This window comes from Anabrus simplex, chromosome 8 (genome assembly GCF_040414725.1).
Source record: "Anabrus simplex isolate iqAnaSimp1 chromosome 8, ASM4041472v1, whole genome shotgun sequence".
Classification (NCBI taxonomy): domain Eukaryota; kingdom Metazoa; phylum Arthropoda; class Insecta; order Orthoptera; family Tettigoniidae; genus Anabrus; species Anabrus simplex.
The window spans coordinates 200,548,262-200,572,568 of NC_090272.1; the positions used below are offsets into that span (position 1 = coordinate 200,548,262).

Genomic DNA, 24,307 nt, shown 5'->3' on the forward strand with positions numbered 1-24,307 from the left:
AATTTGTTGAGTGTAAATGCACAGTTAAGACGCACAATGCGCTGTAATTCACATGTGCCAAAACGGTGAGAAAATCTCCCTGCAATTCTGCGGTGTGTGTCCAGGACGGTGCAGAACCCCTCTCCATTATGTAGAATTGTCTCACCAAACCTTAAATAATTATTCCAATTATTCGATAAAGAAATAAGTGGAACACTTGAAGTATATGAGCAAAGACCACCTTAAACTTCCACATCGGTTGTTCTTATCAGAAATAACGAATGGAAATACTTTCTCTGTTCATTCATTTCATTTGTTAGTTTATTTAAATTGAACGTACAGAATATACGTACGTCTTTCTTGTATATTTCTCAAAACGGTCATGATTCCTTTAATAGGCTTAAGATTAGTTTAGCTCCTTCGGAAGGGCGTCTATCGAAAGGAAGTCTAACTGCTTTATATTCCAAACAAAAGACTGAATCATGGAAATTCTTGCAGATTAATAATTACTCATACTGAAGGATACTGTATCAGTTCAAAATTATTTTTGATCATCTTACTGTCGTAATTGGAAATTTAGGCTTTTCTTTTGTCAGACTTGTGTCTATCTTTTGATTTTATACAAGTTTTCAATAATAATGTTTATTGTTCCGAAAATGTTCTCTTCAGTTTGAAGATAATACATAATGTTCCTGTTTGTAGCTTCAGCTCCAATTTGTCATTTGGCTGTACTAAACCAGAAGGAATACTGAGGTGATTTGACTTACTGATAACTTGGTAGTCAAGAACACTGTTTCGGGAACTGCACAGTAAGGACAAATACTTTAATACACATATTAAAGTATTTGATAAGGATCATGTTAGATTTTTAGTTCTTCTTCCTCAGAGCTCAGTAGGTCAACTGTTGCCCATTGTTATTCATAGCGCAGTTCATTAGTCCTTAACTTGAATAGTAACTTAGATTGTCATCAAGCAGTTACACGCCGGGCGAGTTGGCCGTGCGGTTAGGAGCGCGCAGCTGTGAGCTCGCATCCGGGAGATAGTGGGTTCGAACCCCACTGTCGGCATCCCAGGCAAATGCTGGGGCTGTACCTTAATTAAGACCACGACCGCTTTATTCCCATTCCTAGGCCTTTCCTGTCCCATCGTCGCCATAAAGACCTATCTGTGTCGGTGCGATGAAAAGCAACTTGCGAAAAAAAAAAAAAAAAAAAAAAAAAAAAAAAAAAAAAAAGCAAACATTTACACGTTAATTTGATGTAGGTCGTAAATAGGTACAAGTTGACGAATAAAATAGTTGATTCTCGCCTGTGTGTAAAGTACCGCTGTTTTATGTAAAATGAAATAGTGATATCTAAATTTGTGTCATTCCCATTCTCTTCAGCCATTTGGGATTTTCGTGATGTAATAAAAATGTCACGTTTTATCTTCTCACTGCCGTGTTTTCAAGCTAATGAAACACGTTTTACTGTAGATGCTCATAAAGCCGCACCAATAGTTTGTTACTCAGTTCAGCCAGAAATCACGCTTTCGCTGGCTTCGTTTTCTTTTTAACAAGTAGTTATAGTTACCCGAATATATGGTCAAATATTCGGGACATTTAATATCTCGACCTTATTTTTGTTGCGAATTACATTTTTTCCTCAAGACTTTGGTGGATAAAGATAGTTTTATTTAAATATAGGCCTACCGTCTTACTAATAAAAAGTCCTTATACAGTTGTTTAACTCTTGTTTAGTTAAACAGTGAATAAACCCTGTATAAGCGTTTTACATTTTTCTTACTAATAAACGAGGTATACGCATTGTATTACTATACAGCACGGATACACTCGTTCCAAGGCGTAGGAATCTCTTCCTGCAGTTCACTGACGTACTTCGCACGTTCACCGCCTTTATGATCGCTTCTGCTGGTTATCTACGAGCAAAACTTTCCGGAAAGTTGCACAGTAGCACGGCATATCGAAAAGGCAGTGGCAACACTAAGTGAGACAGCTGGACATTGGCTTATACTGATATCAACATTTCTTCAGCTTGCTTGTGTAATGAACGCCAGAAAAAGAAATGGAAAGGCTTAAGAAAAGATCAATAGCTCCTAACTGGGATAGTACGGAAAACGCAAGCAATTGTAATTGAATCTGCGAGTTGAAAAGGGTACACATTACAAAATCCTTACTTTTCAGGAGAAAGGAAAACCTGTTTTGTAGCTAAACGAAAGGTTTGATCAAAAAAGCTTCTATTAGGCATTTATACATCATATTTCTGCGTATTCAACTACAAAGTATGGAAATCATATTACGTATGGTTTTCAAGTTATGCCATTTTTTATCTCGAGGAATGTGCCCCATTTTATAGGTACCGTACTCAAATTAGAGAAACATCTTTGTAGGGGCAGATAATGTATAATAAACTCGCAGCTTCAAAAGTATATTAAGCAGTAATACATTATTACACAAACATACGCCCAACCATAATTTCTTTTATAACTTAGTTATTCATTGTCATTCCATGAGACAGCTGGAAATTGACTTATATTGATATCAACATTTCTTCAGCTTGCTTGTGTAATGAACGCCAAAAAAGAAATGGAAAAGCTAAGATCAAAAGCTCCTAACTGGGGTAGTACGGAAAACATAAGCAATTGTAATTGAATCGGCGAGTTGGAAAGGTTACACATTCCAAAATCCTTACTTTTTAGGAGAAAGGAAAAACAGTTTTGTAGCTTAAAAGAAAGGTTTGATCAAAAAAGTTTCTATTAGGCATTTATACATCATATTTCTGGGTATTCAACTACAAAGTACGGAAATCATATTACGTATGGTTTTTAAGTTATGCCATTTTTTATCTCGAGGAATATGTCCCATTTTATAGGTACTCAAATTTGAGAAAGATCTTTGTAGGGGCAGATAATGTATAATAAACTCGTAATATCAAAAGTCTATTAAGCAGTAACACATTATTACACAAAAATACGCCCAACCATAATTTATTTCATAGCTATTCATTGCCATTCCGTCTCTTTAAAGTGTTTTACTTTACGAATATGTCTAGCGTCCATAACCTCTGAACGGTGTATGTCTTCTATGTTTAAAATATCGTGAAGATCATCAACGTTATCGTCCATTCTTTCAATGTTAAATGCATAAGTCGAATATTTCACCACGATTATATTACTGTAGACAATAAATACCACGAAAATAAACTGCTCACTCGTTTCTTTTTCCGCTACTCGCTGCTATACAGCGCTTATACAAGGGTCCTGGTCTGTATAAGCAATCCAATGAATAACTATAACAGATGTATACACAGGAGGCTTATACACGGTTTATTAGTAACGAATTTCACATAACCGGCGTATAAACCTTGTATAAAAGTTATACACCGTTTATTAGTAAGACGGTTAATATTTAATCCTTTCTTTGTATAAATATTACGGAAAATTTCGAATAAAATGGATTAAAATTTCTGTTAACTGTCAGGACCAACATTTTGCAAATTGAGGTGTCTCGTTATTATGGTTTCGTGGCTCTGCATTTTACGTTCTAGTTCTTATTCTTTTTCTTCAGGTGTTGTTGCTGTCACGGTGGGGCTATTTTCTGCCATGTTTCTCTCTCCAGAGCCTTTAATGTGCTCTTTGGAAGTGAGTTTTGTGTAAGATAACTTGCCGTTCAATCAGTGTCTCTTGTATCACCATAGAAAACTTTATCCTTAATCCTTACGAAAGTGTGCTATGGAAATTACATGAAAATTGCACTGCTGACTTATTTGTATGGTGATGAATTAAGAATTTTCTAGATATGCCCAAATGTGCAAAAATTGATAGTGGTCTAATACATTGCAAAGATTGGCTTCACTATTTCTGCTAGCATTTAAATAGTTCTATTTTATATTCCCAACCTGCCTGTACAAGTAGTACTGTATCTCTGTAGGCCACAATAACATGTAACACGCCACGATCGGAACAGAATGGAATGTGTAGATTTGTTCCTGACGTGAAGCTAGCGTGTGTAACTTACAGAATCTTGTTTCTTATAGAAAGAATTATCGGAACAAATATCGACGTCCAGATGTCCCACAGAATGTTATTTCCAGGGTCTTATGGTGGTGTTTGTTACGTAAAGGGAAAAGCAATGGATTCATAAACTTCTATTTTTTAAAGGATACATTATAGAATGAATATGGTACCGGAAACATCTTTAAGAAATTGTTACTGTTAGACTTCATTAGAATATTCTTCTTATCCAGATTTTAGCGATTATTCCTACGTAAGTTTTTGTTCTTTCTCCGAGAATATGAACTTAAATAATCCTACAATGTTCGCATGTAAAATGCATCGGTTTAGAGTAGTTTTCCACTGATATAAAGAGTGTTAGAGTGTGTGACCTTCTTGGTATTGGAGTCTGCGTGAAAGAGGTTCCTGATATGCTAATGTAGGCTACTGACGGGAATGTTTCACTTATTGTCGAGCTACTGTTCCAGGATTCTCTACTGCAGCCGTTGACAGTAGGGGCGGGACCAGCTGCTTACAACAGCGTGCTTATTGAATCACTCGTTTCAATGTAATGCTCTTCTATTTGCGAATATATTGGCGGGTGCAGAGCCTGCTTCAGCCGTACCTGTACAACGATGTGGTCCATGGAACTCCAGTTCTGCATTCTGACGGACCAATCGAGCAGAGCGAGCTTCGGCTTACTGGTGGCCACTCTACAGCTCTGCATTCGGGAGAAGGGAAGGGGCTAGTCCCTACCGGCGGCTGTCCTAAGAATGGTTTTCCGTAGTTTCCTATTCTCCTAAACTAAGGCGAATGCCGGGACAGTTCCCAGTATAGGCCACGGCCCCCAGCCCCATCATCATCTCCGAACATCATATTCATCGAATCAAATATCCCTGGCCCGGGAGGTCCGCCATACTCTTCAGGGACGGGATTGAAACTTATGTTGTAGTAGTAGTCTTATGTCAGTTATAGACAGAAAATATTCACTTCTGAATATTTTCTTTATAACATTCTGAGATTGTAGTTGCTTTCATTCGCCTTGAAAAATTGAAATGGAACTATTCTTAGGATAACTCTGTTCGCACGTGACGGCTTAATCGCTTAATTTTGTGAGAACCATATGATGATGATGATGATGATGATGATGATGCTTGTTGTTTTAAGGGGCCTAACATCGAAGTTCATCGGCCTCTAAGGCTAGAGAACCATACTAAAGAGTGAGAAGATGATAAAGGAAACGTGTGCACGGCGGGGAATTCGTGGAGCTGAATGTAGTGTCATGGTCGACCAGAGGGACTGCTCAATAAAACTACTTACTTGCGTTTATGAAATCATGTGCTCACCGATATCGCTCAAGAGGATAATGCAGCTCCCTTCCTTCATTTTTCACATATTCTGGCATCTTGTTCTGAAGTTAGACTGTATCCTTTCTAGATTTTTGTTACGAAAGTTATTCTTCAGATCATCCAAGATATATGAATTTGTCATGTGCACTGTTGCAACGTTTCCCAGAGATATTAATAAAATTGGGGGGGGGGGGTGGCAGAGAAGTCGCGGGAAGTTCTCTTGAAGTAATCTTCCGACAGAACGATTAGATTCTGTATTTGGTATTGTTAAGTCCTTGTGAAAAACCCAACGTAACCTTACGTTCTCTCTCAGTTAATTTAACAAAAATGAAAGGGGGAGGGGTTCAGAATGGTTTATTCGTTTCAATATTACTTGCTTCCTAAAGTAAAATTGGGCCTATTGCTCTTTTAATAACTAACTGTACACTATATTATTTTTGTCTTGAAGGGGTTCCTAATGTAGAAAGTTAAGGTTTGCCGAATAATATTAACGGTTTTGCATATTATCATATCCTTGGAAGTGGAACTTAGCATCGACGGTAAACTGATTGAGATAAGGATTATTTTCTCTGCCATGCACTTGAGTGAAAATGTACTCGTGACTACAATATTACGCAGTTTAAGATGTTCTGCACCAGAATAATTTTATAGCTTGGAAAAATTCGTAGCCACTCGAATGGAAAAGTTGGAAATTCTCTTTTCCTACGAAGGACAGGAAGGCGATTATTAGAAGAATTTTTCAGATGAGGTGCAAAACAGAATCTCCATTCAGACGGTCGGCCAAGGCCAAGCTACGCACGCTATCACTTGGAATTTCGCCACGCGCACGTTTCACAGATAATCTGTTCATCCTATAGCAAACGCCGAAAATTATTATTATTATTATTATTATTATTATTATTATTATTATTATTATTATTATGTCCGGCTCCGTGGCTAAATGGATAGCATGCTGGCCTTTGGTCGTAGGGGTCCCGGGTTCGATTCCCGGCAAGGTCGGGAATTTTAACCATAATGGTTAATTTCGCTGACACAGGGGCTGGGTGTATGTGTCGTCTTCGTCATCACCATCATCATCACGACGCGCAGGTCTCCTACGGGATTTCAAATGAAAAGACCTGCATCTGGCGAGCCGAACTTGGTCCTCGAACACTGCCGGCATTATTATTATTTTTTTAAATTCTTTAATCGATTACTTCTTACCGTATCAAGTGAAATCATTCTAAATTTTTGTCACTGTTAGAGGTCGTCCTTACAAGAATATCTTGAATAGCTCGTTAAAATAGGCGTATCCAACAAAATACTACATGCTCTCAGAATCTCCTGATTTAACTCCATGTAATATATAGCTCAGATGTCTGCCAGTTTTGGTTGGTACATGTCGGTAGAGCCTTGCGGAATTTAACTACACCATCCCTGTTGAAAATTTGAATTCTGATAACTACGTAGTATGCACTTTCCAACTTCTCAATATTTAATTCCCGTTTAACAGTACATAAGTTTCGTCCTTGTAAAGGGCACTTCAAGACCTGTAATTCTGCTCATTTATTGGGTCGTAATTGCTATCAGCGTCAGATTGTTGAATTGTCCGTATTTATGCGTTACATAATTTGACGGATGTCTGTGACCTGCATAAAAAGTAGTGTAGATTACAAAATTACGCGTATTGATTGAGAAGTTGGTGCTGCCAGCTACAGATGCCAGCTGTTCGAAGTAGTAGCTCGGAAATGGTAAAATAAATTTCCAAACCAAACCAAAAAACCAAAATCCATGGCACTACAGCCCTTGAAGGGCCTTGGCCTACCAAGCGACCGCTGCTCAGCCCGAAGGCCTGCAGATTACGAGATGTCGTGTGGTCAGCACGACGAATCCTCTCGGCCATTATTCTGGGCTGTCTAGACCGGGGCCGCCATCTCACCGTCAGCTAGCTCCTTAATTCTAATCACGTAGGTTGAGTGGATCTCGAACCAGCCCTCAGGTCCAGGTAAAAATCCCTGACCTGGCCGGGAATCGAACCCGGGGCCTTCGGGTAAGAGGTAGGCACGCTACCCCTACACCACGGGGCCGGCGACAAACTAAATTTCCAGGTTTTTAAAAACTCTTCACGTACCTTTCCTTTTCTGAAATAAAATTGTGGCTGTTAAATACTACTATAAATGGCGTATGACCTTTAGTGCCGGGAGTGTCCGAGGACATGTTCAGCTCGCCAGGTGCAGGTCTTTTGATTTGACGCCCGTAGGCGATCTGCGCGCCGTGATGAGGATGAAATGATGATAAAGACGACACATACACTCAGCCCCCGTGCCAGCGAAATTAACCTATGATGGTTAAAATCCCCGACCCTGCCGGGAATCGAACCCGGGATCCCTGTGACCAAAGGCCAGCATGCTAACCATTTTGCCATGGAGCCGGACTCTGACTTTTCAGCAATTTTTTTCCTACAAGTAGCGTAGTTGACAATCGTACTAACGTTACTAAACGATGTCACATTCAAGTAGAAATATAAATCCTGAAAACTGTCTAGCAGGCCTCAGCAGCTATTACCGTACACGAATTTGGAAGAAAAGTAAAATGGGTTTCTCTTGTAATTTGTAGTGAAATAACCTGGTCTGTAAGATGGTCATCATCCTATTTTTGCTTGAATATTAAGATTTTCTGGCGGTGGAATTAAAGCCCAAGCTTCCTGTAATGAGTTTATAGATTGTGATGAGCTTAAATGAGCTGGAAATTATATCTATGCTCGCATAGGGCTTGCCTTGAAAGTTGTAGTATACATGGTTTACTGATACCGTGCTTTCCTGAACAATCATTTCTTACTTGGAATCATTAACGAATTGTTTTCCTTGCAGAACAGGTTGTTTTAATTGAGTTCTGTTAGCATTGTGTTTTAAAGCTGGCTTCAATTATACCCTAGTAATTCGTAACTGCTTATGCTCAGAATTGTGGATCGCGCTAATCCACGCGCTGAATGAGTGGATACTACAAGAAATATTTTCTGTCAATATATAAACTTTGATTAACATTGATAGAATTTATTAGCAGATAATTGCCATGTTTCTTGTTAGTATTCTCGGTTTATCTCGTTAAACGTTCAAAATTATATTGTTTTTCTTTTTTTCCACGGATTATCGCGTTCTCCTTTAATTTTAATACTCTAATAATGCATGTCATTGTGTTCAGACTTCGTCCATATGCGTTGTGGATAAATTGCGTTTTTCAGAAATCCTCCTTATGACGCAGTCTCCCTCCGAAGGTTGGCGATCAAATTGATTATGATTACACGCGAAACGGCAGCATGGAAGATCTCTATCGACGTATGTCCTACCACCGCCACAATTACTTCAAGGAGATGATGTTTCTCTTTGAGCTGATCCCTGCAAAGTGTGTTCATATACCCAGTTACCTTACCGTGCGTTTTCAGAAAGTGATAGCTGGAAAAATTAGATCGGCTGTCTAAAGCCGTAGAAATGCTGCTGTCGTTAAAGCGAGACAAAAATAGGTTCTAGTCACTGTTACACAACAATTGTACTGCTTTTACGGCCCCTGTACGGTCGATAAAATATTAGTTACGTCCATGAAAAGAAGGTAACATCTTTTATCTGATTATTGTTCAGCCTCCTATCAAGATTATATTTAATTGCTTCTCCCTAGCGACGTTCTCTTCCCATTTTCTCTTCTCCAGACACTCATAATGATGCAAAAAAATCCTAGCAACTAAGCACTAATGTACGGTCGAGTGTGATCTGAATGTAATAAAAAATATCAGTGACCAAATGTTCGAATTCAGCGTTCAATCTTCAATGTGCGTATAGTTCTTGTCATTTACATCTCAACAATAAGTATAGCAGAATCGACGGGGGTATTACCGCATAATGTTCTTGCTGAAAGTCTCACCTGGCCTGTAACGCTGAGAATAACTTACTTGCGGCTAATTACATTGTTGGTATTCTATGCAGAGTATAGCGATGCCGTTTCATTGATGTGCGTCATGTTTGTTCCACTTCGCTCTTGACACGAGTTGTGTCCTCACTTCAGTAGCTAATCTTCCACCTTGACCTACATACGAAATTCGTTTATCTGCTGTGACAAGAATGCTTATTCATAATGAACTCTTGTTGAAATCTAGCCTTGTCCATTAATATTTCATTTTTGTTGTGAGGAGCCTATGTTAACTTCAGTAGTATTCACATTGAACATATTATCGACTATTAATTGTACGAAATATTGGAGCCGGATTTTTTAAGTTTTTTTTATGAACATTGCGCAATCTTGAGATGTTGTCGGTGACCATGTGCTGGTTTGATATCTTCCTTCAGGCTTTTCTTGTCTAGTTGCGTGGTTCGTTCTGCTCGCTCTGATATATACAGGTTTCGTTTATACCGAATGTGCGACCCAGATTCATTGGACCTTATTTGCTTGACTTGGAGTAGAAGGCAATCTTTACATCTGTGCTTCTTATTCAGCGTAGGAGATGGGAGAAATTACTTTTTTCGTGAATTGTTTGAGTTGAATTAATAGAACGTTCCTGTATGTTTATTGATGTGATTAGAACAAAATGTATTAAAAGTAAAATTAAGTTATAATAAATAAATTTAATATGTCACAATTACAATTAATAATCTCGTGTCGTGTCCTGTGATTCGGAAATCCAATTGCAGGGGCAGGCCGTACTTCGTCCACGCTTCCAAACGTACTTTTGCGGATACAGTAAACCACTTATCAAATAAACTAGTAAAATATCGTGTCTGTAATTTGTAACCAAGTAATAAAACTTTAAGTGATAGAATTTAAGTGGTTGAATCATTTTTACAAACGATTTCTGTTAATTCTTCAGTCCAGAGGCTGGTTGGAGCCTAGTTTATCACCAAAGGTTTACGCTGTTATCACCGCAGAAACCATGGTGGTACCTTAATGTGGAGTAAAGTAATTTGCTATTGCTTTCCTCACTGGGCCTGAAAATGCTATTGCAGCACGTCCGACCCTATTAGTAGCACATTTCACGGCATCCAGTCACGCTACTCGTGTATCACCCATACCTCGCCAACATTGTCACAGCCATAAATGAGAATGTGACCTCAATAGAAGCTACAATTTGCTCTGGCCTGTGCCGAGTGACAGATAAAAAAATACTACATCCATCAAGAAGTAGTGGCAGTAACTCCAGTATATTAAAACTGTATTCTGCGCTTGAATAAAATAATATCAAACTTTCCTCGAGGTTATTTAAATCTCATTTTGAATTGGATCTTGAAGTTGCTACGATTATAAAGCATATTTTCATAATATTCCATCTATATACTGTACATTTCCATGAAACAGTGACACAGGATGTTGACCATCCCAATATACTAAGAGTCGTGTTATTTCTTGCACTACCTGGCCAAGACAAAAGAGTTGTTTGTAAGTAAATACGTCATATGCTTTGTGACATGTGAGTACTAAAGTGAAATGAAAATCCACAGCCTCTTTCCAGTATTTGTCCTGGTCAGGAATGGAATGAATGAAGCCCTCATCTAGCGGCGAGGATAGGTTTTGTGTCGGCTGCCGAAGCCTGCCGAACTCCTCTGGGGCGTTGATAAATGACTGACAGATGAAATGAAATTATATTGGAGAGTGTTGCTGGAATGAAATATGACAGGGAAAACCCGAGTACCCAGAGAAAAACCTGTCCCACTTCCGCTTTGTCCAGCACAAATCTCAGATCGAGTGACCGGGATTTGAACCACGGAACATGTGGGTACGGAAGTTATCATAATAAATAGATAGTGCCTATATTATAATACATATCAATCTCTTATAAAAATGTCAACAGTCCTGATCCTCCTATGTGGCCTACCCCGAACTACTAGCACATGCTAAGAATGATATAACATTAACTACACGAACTGACGTAACAAACCGTAATGTAATATTATTTAATTACCTCAAGTATGTCAACAACGGCCAAAAGAAAAAACTATCCATACTTTCAACAGTCCTTTTTGGGTGAGTGAAGAACTTGCTCACACTAAGTATGTTCCTTTCAGACAGTGCCAGATGGTTTATAGTTCAGCACCCTCTTTTCATTACATATAAAAAGAGCAATCAGACAGATATTTTTAAAAAGCTAAGTAATACAACTTTCGAACTAGCGTTTTTTTTTTTTTTTTTCTGATGCTGTGTAAATGTTTGCTAGGGCTCGTGTATAAACGTAATCATAATATTGGAACGGAATCCGTCAAACCACTATCGGTAGACAGGTTTAACCCCCTTCAACGGCCGATGACTACCGTGTAGGACTACATAAAGCAGCCTCCTCCCCTCTTAATTTCTTAATGAGGAAACTCCACCACTCTCTCTAGGCTTCCTATAACTGCAGTTCTAGTTATTAATGGCAGTAGCCTGCATTTTCAACTTATTAATTTCGATGGCATTATAATCAGACTGCTCGGGAAGTATAGTGCTCAAGATTAATATAGCACTACTAAAAGTCTGCCATTATTTATTGATTTATCCCTTTTGTCAGGCAGTATGCTGCTTCTCGAATTACTTTTAGTTATTAGTTTCTTATCTTGCATGTTTTGATGGCATAATTGACAAAACTCTGTTATTGTTTGCAGGCAAGTCGATATGGCAGTTGGTTTTGGAACAATTCGACGACCTTTTAGTGAAGATCTTATTGTTAGCAGCTATCATCTCATTCGTAAGTACACTCATTAGAATTAATGTTTTCGCCCACTGTTCTGTGTATGCTTAGCCATGTTGTAGACATTTCTGTTACGGTGTGTGTCATATGTATTTTCATATACTTTCATATTATAGTTTAGCTGACAAAATCACAATCATTAATACCGGTAGTCTACGTGAAAACTGCTGCTTACTGATAGTGTAATGAGTAATGACCAACGTAATAGAAATCGTGCTTTGTTTGTAATAGCGTACTGGACCAAAGGTGTTCATTTCTTTGGCAATACTCGTAATATGAGAAATGCAGTTTGCATTTGTATGGACAAGAAAACTTGGTTGCGAATGTTCTTCTTGAGCAAAGTATACATGTTAATGATGATGATGACGATGATGATCGCATTTCCACATCTTCAGTGTGCAGATATTTTGATGTGACGCCATCGAAGCTGTCCGCGCGTCAATTTCGTCGTTCCGCTTTACCGTACCGGATGGCAGAGTAAACAATCTCTCTTGAGCGATCTATAGCTGAGTTTGAATTTGTTTTGTCGGGTAAACATTATATGTCGCTAGCGATCTGTTATATGCTGACATCGTAAGACATGGAATCTCTGATGGACTTCATCCCACTCTTCAAAAATCCGACTACCTCTGCCGGCTTTGAACTTGCGATCTTGGGGCCGACACTCTATCAGAAGGAGCAGTATGTATGCTTTTGAACGTAGGTGTAGGTACAATTATTCATTTAATCGTTGGACGAACGAAGGTTTGAAATAAAAAGACTTAGGATCTCTTGTACCCAGAGGTATGACTGTTTTGTATAGGAGTGAATCGGAGGAAACCAAGAGATGGTTAAAGGTATTAAATTTGAAAGATAGACAGCTTAAGGGCCCCCATGGTCGCTATGCAGTCAGCCGGCTTATGTGCTTGCCTCATGTGCTCAAAGTTCCAGGATCGAATTCCATACACATTGATCTTGGAGTGAAATACGAGAACCCATCTCGTGGATTCATTTACACGTTTAAGAACCTCTTCGAGGGAAGGTTCCGGTATTCTGGCGTTTATTTGTAATTAATTAAAAAGTTGTTAAACGCACATTATTAACTCATAACTTTAGCATTGTACATGGGATGTGAAGGAATAGTTCACATAACTCGTTTGCGATTAATATTGGTCGAATAAAGCAGTTTTACGAGGGTAATTAAATGTTTGGAGATAGGAAATAGAAAGTATTTCTGTATTATATTCCTCATTGTGTAAATTCCAGCAAGCACTGATGGCAGGTTTTGAAATTACTAAAAGTCTGTCTACCGGGATAACTAGTGTGCCACAACTATTTACTTTTCTGTTGAAGGCTGCAATTTGCACTAGGGAGGGGGTGGGAGAGCAGTGCACGCTTCATTTCTGTAGTCCATTCTTACGTGATAATCTTGGTTTGTGTGTTTGCGAGATGCTGCTCGGGGATTGTGTAGGATGACTGTAATTATGATATTGCAGATATCACGGCCGGTAACTGCGGAACGTGTTTACAACCCGGCGTCTTTGACATCGCGTTGATTTTTTAACTATGACCTGAGTTCACTTTTAGTTTTACGTCTCACAAACTGCTTTGATGGTTTTGGAGACACCAAGATGGTGGAATTTTTCGCCACAAGAGTTTTTACTTGCGAGTACAGTAAAAGTTTACCAACAGAAGGCTGGCTTGTTCGATTGCCTTCAAATATTGCCAGACTGGGCCGAGATCGAACCCGCCGGAGCTCTCGAGTTAGGCCTTGAATTATAGTTATGTTGAGAACTTCTAATAATCATCTTATTAAATATTAGTGATATTTCCCTATAGTTTTGGAAGTTTCCGGAACAGAGCGAGTTCAGATTTGTATTAATCGATCTGTTGTGAGGTTTCCTAGATATGTATGTATGTTCAGTCTTCAGCCCTAAGGCTGATTTGATCCTCAACAGGTCTGACATCAGCTGTCATAGATGGCCTAGGCATCACTGAAGAGGCGTACTAGAGGAATGAGGTAGTTTCCCGTTGCTTTCTTCACTGAGCCAGAAGTTGCTATTACATATCAGCCTGCCAAGCCCACTGAAATGCATGCACCGACCGACCCTATGAGCAACATTTTCATACCATTCATAGCAGGGACTGGCTGTACAAGGAATGGCATTACTAGCATTGCTCATACCTCAGTCATTTTCATATTGTCAAAGCCAAGGATAAGACAGACAGATCAATGAAAGTAACAAAATTGCTCTAGCCCATACCAGAAGACATAGTGCACTGTAAACACTAGGTCCTGCCAGCAAGGCATTTCCTAGATATAAACACTAGCATTTGCCCACGTTCATTAATCCAAACGTTAGATATTTCTAAACTATTCATTTAAAAGCAAATTAAAACATATTTATTAACTCACATCGTTTTGACGTAAATTGCATGACATACATTATTTTATTTTTATTATATTGTTACTTTCAATGCTTAAGATACCGGGTTGATGGATGTTACAAATAATATTAAAACCATGTAAAAGACCATGTTATATAATACAAAATATATTGTTTCTTTATAGACCTTCGGAATAAACTATATTTCTGTCCTTCCATTTGGAGGTAGGATGTATACTGTATTGTGTTTGCCTTTTGAACTCTTGAACAATCCACGTACAGTTGACAATGGGAAAAGCGCCGTTTTCGAAGATGGAGTCCTACAACTTTAAGCGATTGTCCTATGTCAAAATTTCAGATCTCTGTGTGCCGTAGATTTGACTGGGCTTCGCACACATACACACAAACACTTCCGAATATTACGGGCTGATGGCTCCTCGTGTCGCGGGCCGAAAATGGCTTCCTATTCAATGGACTTACAGTCCGAGGAATACTACTTCGCCCGCAGCATGCTCAGTAATGATGGTGGCTTCAATAAAATTCGTCATCAGTTTCAGAGCCGTGTTCATTGCAGAGCATCAACAGCGTCATATGCCCTCACACCATATACGACCAAAAACGGTATCTTACGCCCTGGACGTAAAATGGCTCCTTGAATATTGTGTTCTCTACCTAGCTTATGTACGTTGCCTAGCGACAGCGACTCTATGCATATAATCTTGGTGACAGCACGTTAAATTGTCATATCCCAATGCACGCTTTCCGATGGTTTTTCATTCATAACTCACCAACGAAAGCGAAAATGAAAATTCCGGCTTCGAGGTGCATTCGGACCCCTTTCCCTCTACCTAAGTTCAAAATTTCAGATATCTGCGTGCTGTAGATTTTTCTGGGCATCGCGCACGGACATACACACAAACACTTCCTTTTATAATTATAAAAGACAAGAAGATACAGTGTCGCTAGATGGTAGTAGTATTTACTTATACACAAATGAGGAGAGGGGGAAACAAAAATGTTTCTCTCTTTAACATTTATATTGGTGCAGACAACCAATATCGCCCTGCAATTTGGGCGGAATTTTCAAGTTTGTCAGAATGTAGCATTAATTGCTGTGAATCTATTCACAGGAAATTGAACAGTTTCATGCCTCACACCCCAATGTATTTCAATTGACAGATGTCCTCAAGGAAATTCAGTGCAATGCTTCCATCGCATTAAGGGGCAAAGTTAAATCCAGGCCTGAAAGAACAATTGCAAAAGAATAATGAGTGCAGAAGTGGAGTGGAGGTCAAAAAGAAGGCATTATAACTAGATATTCAGGCTTGCAACATGTTTGTTTTAAACTTTTACCATCCACGATTTAAACGTAATTTTAGAATTTAGTTTATTTTAATGTGTAATTTATTTATATTACCTGGAAATTGAGGTATTAATTCGAATACTGCATAACGACATTTTTAATCTTACCTACTGCAGTAGCAGTCTGTTATAAACGCGAAGGATAAAGTTTTTTTTAATTTTTTTTTATTTTTTGTTTACTGGGGAACCAACTGGAGATTTTTTTCAAGCCAGCTTGCGCGTGTCCTCGAAAATGGTTGGGAACTAACTCCAGTTCAACCAAAGCTGCAAACTTGAGGTCGGAGTTGCTAAATCCGACCTGATTTTCCTCTTGTCAACTCTTGTTCTTTTCCAACCCCGACGGTATTTGGTTTGCGAGGCTTACGGAATTTTGTAGTTCATAAGCTTATTTACTATTTGGGGCTTCTAACAAACAGACAGGAAGTTTCGTCTCCGACTAGCAGACTGCTTATTTCCTACTATCACTTCACCGGTTGCCCTGGCGACGCTAACATTGTGTAGCAGCTAACGAGTCACCGCCTCGAGCAGTCTGACCTTTGATAGACTCCTACGATAAAAATGAAACCAAGCTTCTCGGTTTACCCCAATGGTGTTAGCCTGTTTATATATCCGAGAGACGTTCCACTGTTCGTCTCAAGGATGTTTTGTATTCACAAAACGCATTGAGTAGTGATTTTCGAGTATATGATATATAGATGCGTAGCAATATTAATGCAACCAAGACAAGAAATGTCTTGTACTTTTACCTTAATAATAATAATAATAATAATAATAATAATAATGAAAATGAAAACCTACAACCTGTTTTCCAGTCATTGACCAGGTCAGGGATGGAATGAATGAAGCATATATAGGCTGTTAGTACGATGGGTTCGCCACTCCCAAAGTGACATATTAATGACTGATAGATGCTATGAAATGAGAATGGAGAGTGTTGCTGGAATGAAAGATGACAGGGAAAACCGGAGTACCCGGAGAAAAACCTGTCCCGCCTCCGCTTTGTCCAGCACAAATCTCACATGGAGTGACCTGGATTTGAACCACGGTATCCAGCGGTGAGAGGCCGACGCGCTGCCGTCTGAGCCACGGAGGCTCTAATAATAATAATAAAAATAATAATAATGGAGATATTTGCAATTCTTTACATTTTTCACAGACTTTCAAATACCTCGCAAACTATAAGATCTATTATAGAGATATTCACGAATATAGTTTTCCTATTAATCAACGGCGAGCATCAGTGGCGCAGAAATATTGTTCAGTCGTCATAATAACGACCTAGCCGACGATAGTAATAGTAATTGTGATTGTTTTTATAAGCTGAAAAACTGCGTGGTTGTTAACCCTTATTGATCAGGAAGATAATGAAGACTATCGAAATGAGAAGAAAAAATGGAGGTACAATCACTCTAAGACTGAGGTGGGGGAGGGGGGATTGGAGCCTAGGCCTCGTCTGTTTTAATACTGAGCTAGAAGAAAGTACAGTAAAATGTGATGGCCTGCAGTGTCGTAAATCTCTAAAGTAATCAACAGTAACATTACACTGATTGACTATTAAGAAATTATTAGTTGAGGTGTGTTTTATCTTTTCTGCTGCCACGCATCTCCGCTAGATGGCGTTACGGCTGTAATTCTACAACTACACCCTCCCCCCCCCCCCCTCAACGACGTGCATGGCAGAACTAATAATTTCATATTCTCATCTAAATGTTCATAGGTAGATGAATAGCTGTTTCTGCATGAATTCACAGGTATCAGTAAGAAGGTAATCCACCCGATGCTTGTGTGTTCAGTGTTTCTTTTTTTTTACGTTATTCATCGTATGAAACATTACTGTACTCAGTATTCCAGTTTCATATTTATTTCCAAATACCTAAACACCAAACACTAGGGAAATCGTATCGAGGAGGTAATAGGATAAAGGACAATACAATTAACATAGAGTTTAATATGTGATTTTTGAAGCCATTCGATTGCGTCTGGGTTCAACTACTTAAAAGTACAACCATCTATCAGGGTATCAGGGTATTCATAGATTGATAACTTCTGGCTAGACTGCAGCGTTCATAGCTTGATTCGTAATTTGTTATTAAATTCAACAATATTATTAAATGAAGACAGTGTTTGGCGTCGAGGGAGTGACTGCTTTGTCAGTTTACTGTAATAGTAATTAAATGTTTAAAGTTATGTATGACTTTTCAGAAAGTATGATTTTTTACTAGATTATAACAGTGAAATTCAGGATGTTATTGTAGTTTTTAGAAATATAAGTTGGTCCTGTGATCTTTCACTTTGATGTTCTAAATCAAGAGTATATTCAAATATATTTTGGAGAACAGTTTTGGATTTGTATATGAAATTTAAATATATTTTACCATGTTGCCGTTGAATACCTAAAACCGAACTTCAGGAAATATTAGTTCTTATCTTCAAGACATCCCCTTTTCAAGAGAGAAAAAAAAAGTCTTTGGGTGGTGCTTCATTGTGAATATAACTTTTGTAGTGGGGGGAGGGGTGTCTCGATAGATGAGTGACATTCTCTGGCTTCTCACCAAGGCGGCCACAGCTCAAATCCTCGCCAGTGCTTGTGGGATTTATTTTTTGGATTCCACGTTAAACTGTAGGTCGTGTGTGTGTGTGGGGGGGGGGGGTTGATCGCGTAATTGTTGCAATATAATAGCGGAGGTGTGCGTTTTATGAAACTGTTTGCCGGTCCTTTCAGCAGGGATTTTCATTTCAGTAAAATACCATTTATGACCAAGGACTTTTCAGGAGCCCTTCCCCAGCTCTGTCAGGATTTAGAACATCATCTTTCTTCAATAGTTTAGATAATTGATTAGAAGTTCCTTTAATTAAATAAAGACGTTCAGTACAATGAAGCCAATTGCAAAGAGAGAGAGAGAGAGAGTGTGTGTGTGTGTGTTTTTTTTCGCATGAAGTGGGAGGAGAATATAGTGGGGTGATTTTGTTTAGTTTCCAACCAACTATTATTCTTTCTCTAAATAAGTCATGTTTAATAAACAAAGATAATATTGAAGTCGTTCTAATATGTGGAATATTCTTCTAGAAAGTAGGGCTTGTTAAAATCAAGTTGCAGTAGTTTGCCAAAACTCATTCTTTAACGTATTCTGGTGAGTAGCACGTGACAAGCATAAATTTTGCTGACAGTTGAGTTGTAAAACAGGATTAGAAGAACTTGGCTCCATTATAAATCGTGCTGTTGATGTGTTGAGAAAGAAACAATCATCGTTGAGAGATCGACTACAGTAAAACTTTCTTACGTTCATCTCGTGTTTGGTGAATAATGACTTTACTTGACTCATGTGGCGTTCAACTTGTTTTCTCGTTGAGATTGGTTGCTTTGGGATGTGACATAATGAGTAATATCCATAGAAGATATGCTAAGCGATAGTGCAGGCCAGTATGCTGCTAAAGAGAAATCTAATTTTACAGTGCACGTTACGCGGTTTTACCTACATTGAGTTTTACCTACTTGATGAATAATCTAATATTTCAAAACCAAAAGGACTTTTAGTTTTACGCCGGGCTGAGTGGCTCAGATGGTTGAGGTGAGGCGCTGGCCTTCTGACCCCATCTTGGCAGGTTCGATCCTGGGTTAGTCCAGTGGAACTTGAAGGTGCTCAGGTACGTCAGCCTCGTGTCGGTAGATTTACTGGCACGTAAAATAACTTTTGCGGGACTAAATTCCGGTACTTCGGCGTCTCCGAAAACCGTAGAAGTAGTTAGTGGGACGTGAAGCCAATAACATTATTATTATAGTTTTACATTTTATATTCCATAACACTCCCACGCATCTTGCCTTGTGTAATGAGTCTTCATTCAGGTTGAATCTAGATTTCCCAGTAGGCCTATTTTTCTCAATTCTACTCCTGTTCCTTATAAAAACGAAGATGAAACATCACACATGTCACCATTCACTTTAGGATTAAAGTGGCATATAAATAAATCGTAGAATTTTTATAATAATCCCTCACCCATACAGTTGTTAAACGTTCGATATTGACAGTGATATTTTACCGGATTGTTTGTTAAAATAATGTGAGATCCCGTTCCGCCCGCGCGTTCTTTGAATATAGCGGCAAAATAACACGTGATCCTAAATTTACTCTGCTTTTTGCTCCGTAACTTACTTGTGTCTTAAAATGGATAAGACACACTGTCTATAAGTCTACCCCGGAAGACCTTTTAAACAATGTACTGTTTAATAATATTGCACGAAAAGTCCTCTTGGGCACATTGTCCTATAATAAATTCTCGGTAAGTTCTGTGAATGGGCGATATAGCCTATGAATTAGGCACTGCTCGTAGAACATAATATGCATCCACCATTTTCTATAAAAATTGTGAATTAAAATATGTTTTGCTCCCTACTTTACAGTGGCCGAATTGAGTAGCTTAGATGGCAGAGAGGTGCCCTTCTGAGCTCATGTTGGTGGGTTCGATCCCACCTCAGTCCGATATGAAGAAATATGTTAGCCTCGTTTTGACAGATTTACTAACACTTAAAAGAACTCGTACGAGACAAGATTCCAGGCACCTCGGCGTTTCTGAAAACCGCAAAAGTAGTTCGTGGGGCATAAAACCAATAACATTATTTAAACGTTCTCTTGAAATTTGCAACATGCAAGAAATATTGAAACTTCAAATTCTAATTGCATGCGAATTTGCCTTTTGGGTATTGGTTAGGTTTATAGATCCCATTCACTCTTTTATGACAATCGTCCTGAACCTCCTGAAGTAAACTGCGAAACAGGACCTAGAATTCTGATGGAAGAAGTACAAACTGCGATAAATGGAATGAAAGATGGTAAATCACCTGGCCCTGACAATGTAAATTCCGAAATTCTAAAGCTTCTCTGTGAAGATAATTTAAAATGGTTGACTGCATTATTCAACATCTACGACTCTGGTTGCATTCCACGGAATTGGCTTAAATCTGAATTTATTACATTGCCCATAAAGCCCGGAGCTAAAACATGTGGTGAGTACAGGACCATCAGCCTCATGAGTCACTTACTAAAGATATTTCTGAGGATCATTCACCGAAGAATATACAAGATCTGTGAAGAACAAATTTCTCCTACACAGTTTAGTTTTAGAAATGCAGTTGGTACGCGTGAAGCATTGTTTTGTATCCAGGTGCTGTTTCAAAGGTGCAGAGACGTGAATTGCGACATTTATGCCTGTTTTATTGATTACCAGAAGGTTTTCGACAGAGTAAAACGGTGTCGTATGAGTTGCGCCGAGTAAAAGTTGCGCCGTGTTAAAATCAGTAAAACTTGCGCCGTGGTCATTAATCACTCTAGGAACTAGAGGTCTTGTTTGGGAATTCCACAGGGAAGTTTCGTGTTTCAGAATGATTACATTACCGCTTTCCAAATAGACCTCCGTTGCTCTCAAGATCCTTTGGTCTAATTGCACGTAACTTCTTTTTCTTCTTTTGCCCTCAAGATGAAGTTCATTCCTGGCAATCTTAAAATTCGAGCTTTCTGCTTCAGACTTGAGACCCAAAATGAGATCTTTAACTCGTGGGTGCGGTCTCCCTAGAATACTGTTAATTTTGTAGTGCCACCCTTCAGCAGCATTTGTTGTTCTGTGGCGTCTTCCGTGGCAGTTCCAGATTGCTTGTGGTACATTATGATTTTCAAGCCATTCTCCCACAAAATAGTAAAAAAACTGGACAAGTTTAGGATTCTGTGGCGCTTCTTCAGGCTTCAAGAAGGCAAGAGCCCCGCACTTCCGAATTGTCAGCCTCACTTCTTGACATTCTTTGTAGTGTGTTGTCAGTCCGATTTCCTGTACCTTTCTCCAAATACACTGGAGAAAATGAAAGAAACATCCTTGTATTTCATCTAATGGAAATGACTGTTTCAAAGCACAAATGCTGGCAGACTCAAAATCAATGACCACCCTTTCGGGTTTCCAGTCGGGAAATCTCTCCTTCAACATTCCCAACATTTTATTGTATGTTTTACCTAACAAAAGGGCAGAAACATAGCAAAGCTGGCGTTCAAAATATTATTTCTGATTTCTTCATATTTATATCAGCATTACTGTTTAAAACAATTTCATTTGCCATTTATTAATCTTTTATACCCAGGGGAATGCGTAGCTATGGTTCATTCTTGAGCCCTATCACTTCATAAGGGGTGCATGTCGGGGAAAAGTAGGGTGAGACAGTTTTTGTTTTTTCTGTTTTCACTGGTCATTCTTTATTCAACAAATTCGCTACATTTCATTTGCCATCCATTAATCTTTATCCGCAAAAGCACGTCCGATCTCGCATTCGGCAGTATTTTCTTCCTTTAGCGGTATTTCATTCTTCATTCATTCTATTCCTGACCCTGTCAGCTACAAACAGGCTGTGGATATTCTTCATAAGACTGAAAGACTGATTCCATGTTTCCACACTTGGTTTGTAAATTAAGTCAAACTACGTAGTTATACACATTTCATTCACTGATATAAATACGATTCAGATTTTCTAAATGTGCAAGAAACCAACATTGATCGAGTGAATACCGAGCTCGATAGCTGCAGTCGCTTAAGTGCGGCCAGTATCCAGTATTCGGGAGATAGTAGGTTCGAACCCCACTGTCGGCAGCCCTGAAAATGGTTTTCCGTGGTTTCCCATTTTCACACCAGACAAATGCTGGGGCTGTATCTTAATTAAGGCCACGGCCGCTTCCTTCCCACTCCTAGCCCTTTCCTGTCCCGTCGTCTCCGTAAGACCTATCTGTGTCGGTGCGACGTACAACAACTAGCAAAAAAAATTAGTGAATAATATTTTTTATGTATTAATTTCAAAATGTCAGTACTACAGATATTCAAACATTCCTTGAACTTGGAAATAACCCCCTGTGGTGCAGCGCAGATAGATGCTTAAGACAGCTCTCAAACCACTTCTACTCCCGGCGGGGAATCTCCACGGCGCAAATTTTACTCGGCGCAACTCATACAGAACTAGTAAAACACCAGAAGACAGTAGAAATCTTAAAAAGCATCGGTTTGGATGACAAGGACCTGCGTATAATAGTAAACTTATATTGGAACCAGTCGGCTTCTGTGAGGTTGGACAGAGAAAATACGGACATTGACAATCTACGAGGTGTAAGGCAGGGTTGTATATTATCCCCACTGATTTTCAACATCTATTCATAACTCATCTTAAAGGAAGCTCTTGATGAAGTGGAGATGGGAGTGCTTTTAAACGGCAAATATATCAACAGCATCCGATATGCCGACGACACAGTCGTCTTTTCTGATGGTGAGGATAGTTTACAGTACCTTGTAGATAGACTTACACAAAAGAGCTTTGAATATGGTCTAGATGTCAACACTCAAGAAACGAAAACAATGATAATCAATAAAAACAAGGTTCTTGCATGTCATCGTAAGATAGGCCAGAACAACATTGAACAAGTCCATAAATACACGTATCTTGGTACCACCATAAATGACCAGTGGGATTTTTCTGATGAAGTGAAGACCCGAATTGGAAAAGCCAGGGCTGTTTTCAATAAGATGAGCAATCTGTTTAAGAATCACGGGTTAGAAATGTCGACGAAGATCAGACTTCTACGCTGCTGTGTGTTCTCCACTCTCTTCTATGGTGTTGAAATATGGACTCTGACAGATTCATTGGGTAAACGCTTGGAGTCTTTTGAGATGTGGCTATATAGAAGAATGTTAAGAATACCGTGGACATTGCGTGTCACAAATGTCGAGATTCTACGAAGAATGAAGAAAGAGAAAGAAGTATTGACCACGGTGAAAGCAAAGAAAGATCCAGTACCTGGGACACATCATGCGGAACAGCCGATACAATCTCCTTCAGACCATCCTGCAAGGAAAAACTCCAGGAAAAAGAAGCGTTGGCCGAAGAAGAATATGCTGGCTTAAGAACATCAGAACGTGGACCTCTAAAACATCTACAGAGCTTTTTCGAGCCGCAAGTGACAGGACGAGCACATCGAAGATGGTTGCCAACATCCGGAACGGATAGGAACCAGAAGAAGATAGGTCCCATTCAGGCAGTCAAAATTGATTCTAGAAAGAGATATTTCGCTTTTGTAGTTATATTACTTTTAACTGGAATATGAAGGTTAAAATTCTGGTATCTTATTTTACAGTTTATGATATGGATAATCCTTTGATTTCCTAATCCCAATGTAGCTAGTCTTAATGTGCCACCTGTGATAGTATACTCGACATTCCCCGGCATAACCTGAATGCCAGCTCCCATCCTGTGCATGTGGCGGGGGCATTGAACGCGTGAGGTTCCTGTGTACCACAGTCCCTATCATAATTGTGACACGTGCCAGTCATATATAAACTTTCCCGTATGTTGGAAAACTCTTGTTATTTTACTTTCGTTGTTACAGCGAACTTGTAATTTACTCACTATTCGATACTAGTGCAGCCTTTATCTTCGTCCAAGTTTGGCAGAACGTAAGGGACTTGATAGCCGAGGGGCATGGTCGCTGATTTCTCGTCAAGGTGGTCTCGGTTCGAATTCCGACCAGTGAATGAAGTATTTTTGAAATGAAAAATCA

The 24,307-nt window shown here is 39.0% G+C and overlaps 1 protein-coding gene across 6 annotated transcripts in view; it reads left to right on the forward strand.

Moving 5' to 3' along the window:
- Positions 1 to 24,307, forward strand: part of SERCA (ATPase sarcoplasmic/endoplasmic reticulum Ca2+ transporting SERCA) — a 136,190-nt gene that overhangs the window by 54,361 nt on the left and 57,522 nt on the right. For all 6 annotated transcript variants that reach the window (XR_010860874.2, XM_067152630.2, XM_067152631.2 and 3 more), the window contains exon 4: positions 11,918 to 12,000. Coding sequence is in view for 5 of the 6 variants with exons in the window: in XM_067152630.2 (XP_067008731.1) it covers positions 11,918 to 12,000 (83 nt within the window). In the remaining variant the exon portion in view is untranslated. The remainder of the gene's footprint in view (positions 1 to 11,917; positions 12,001 to 24,307) is intronic.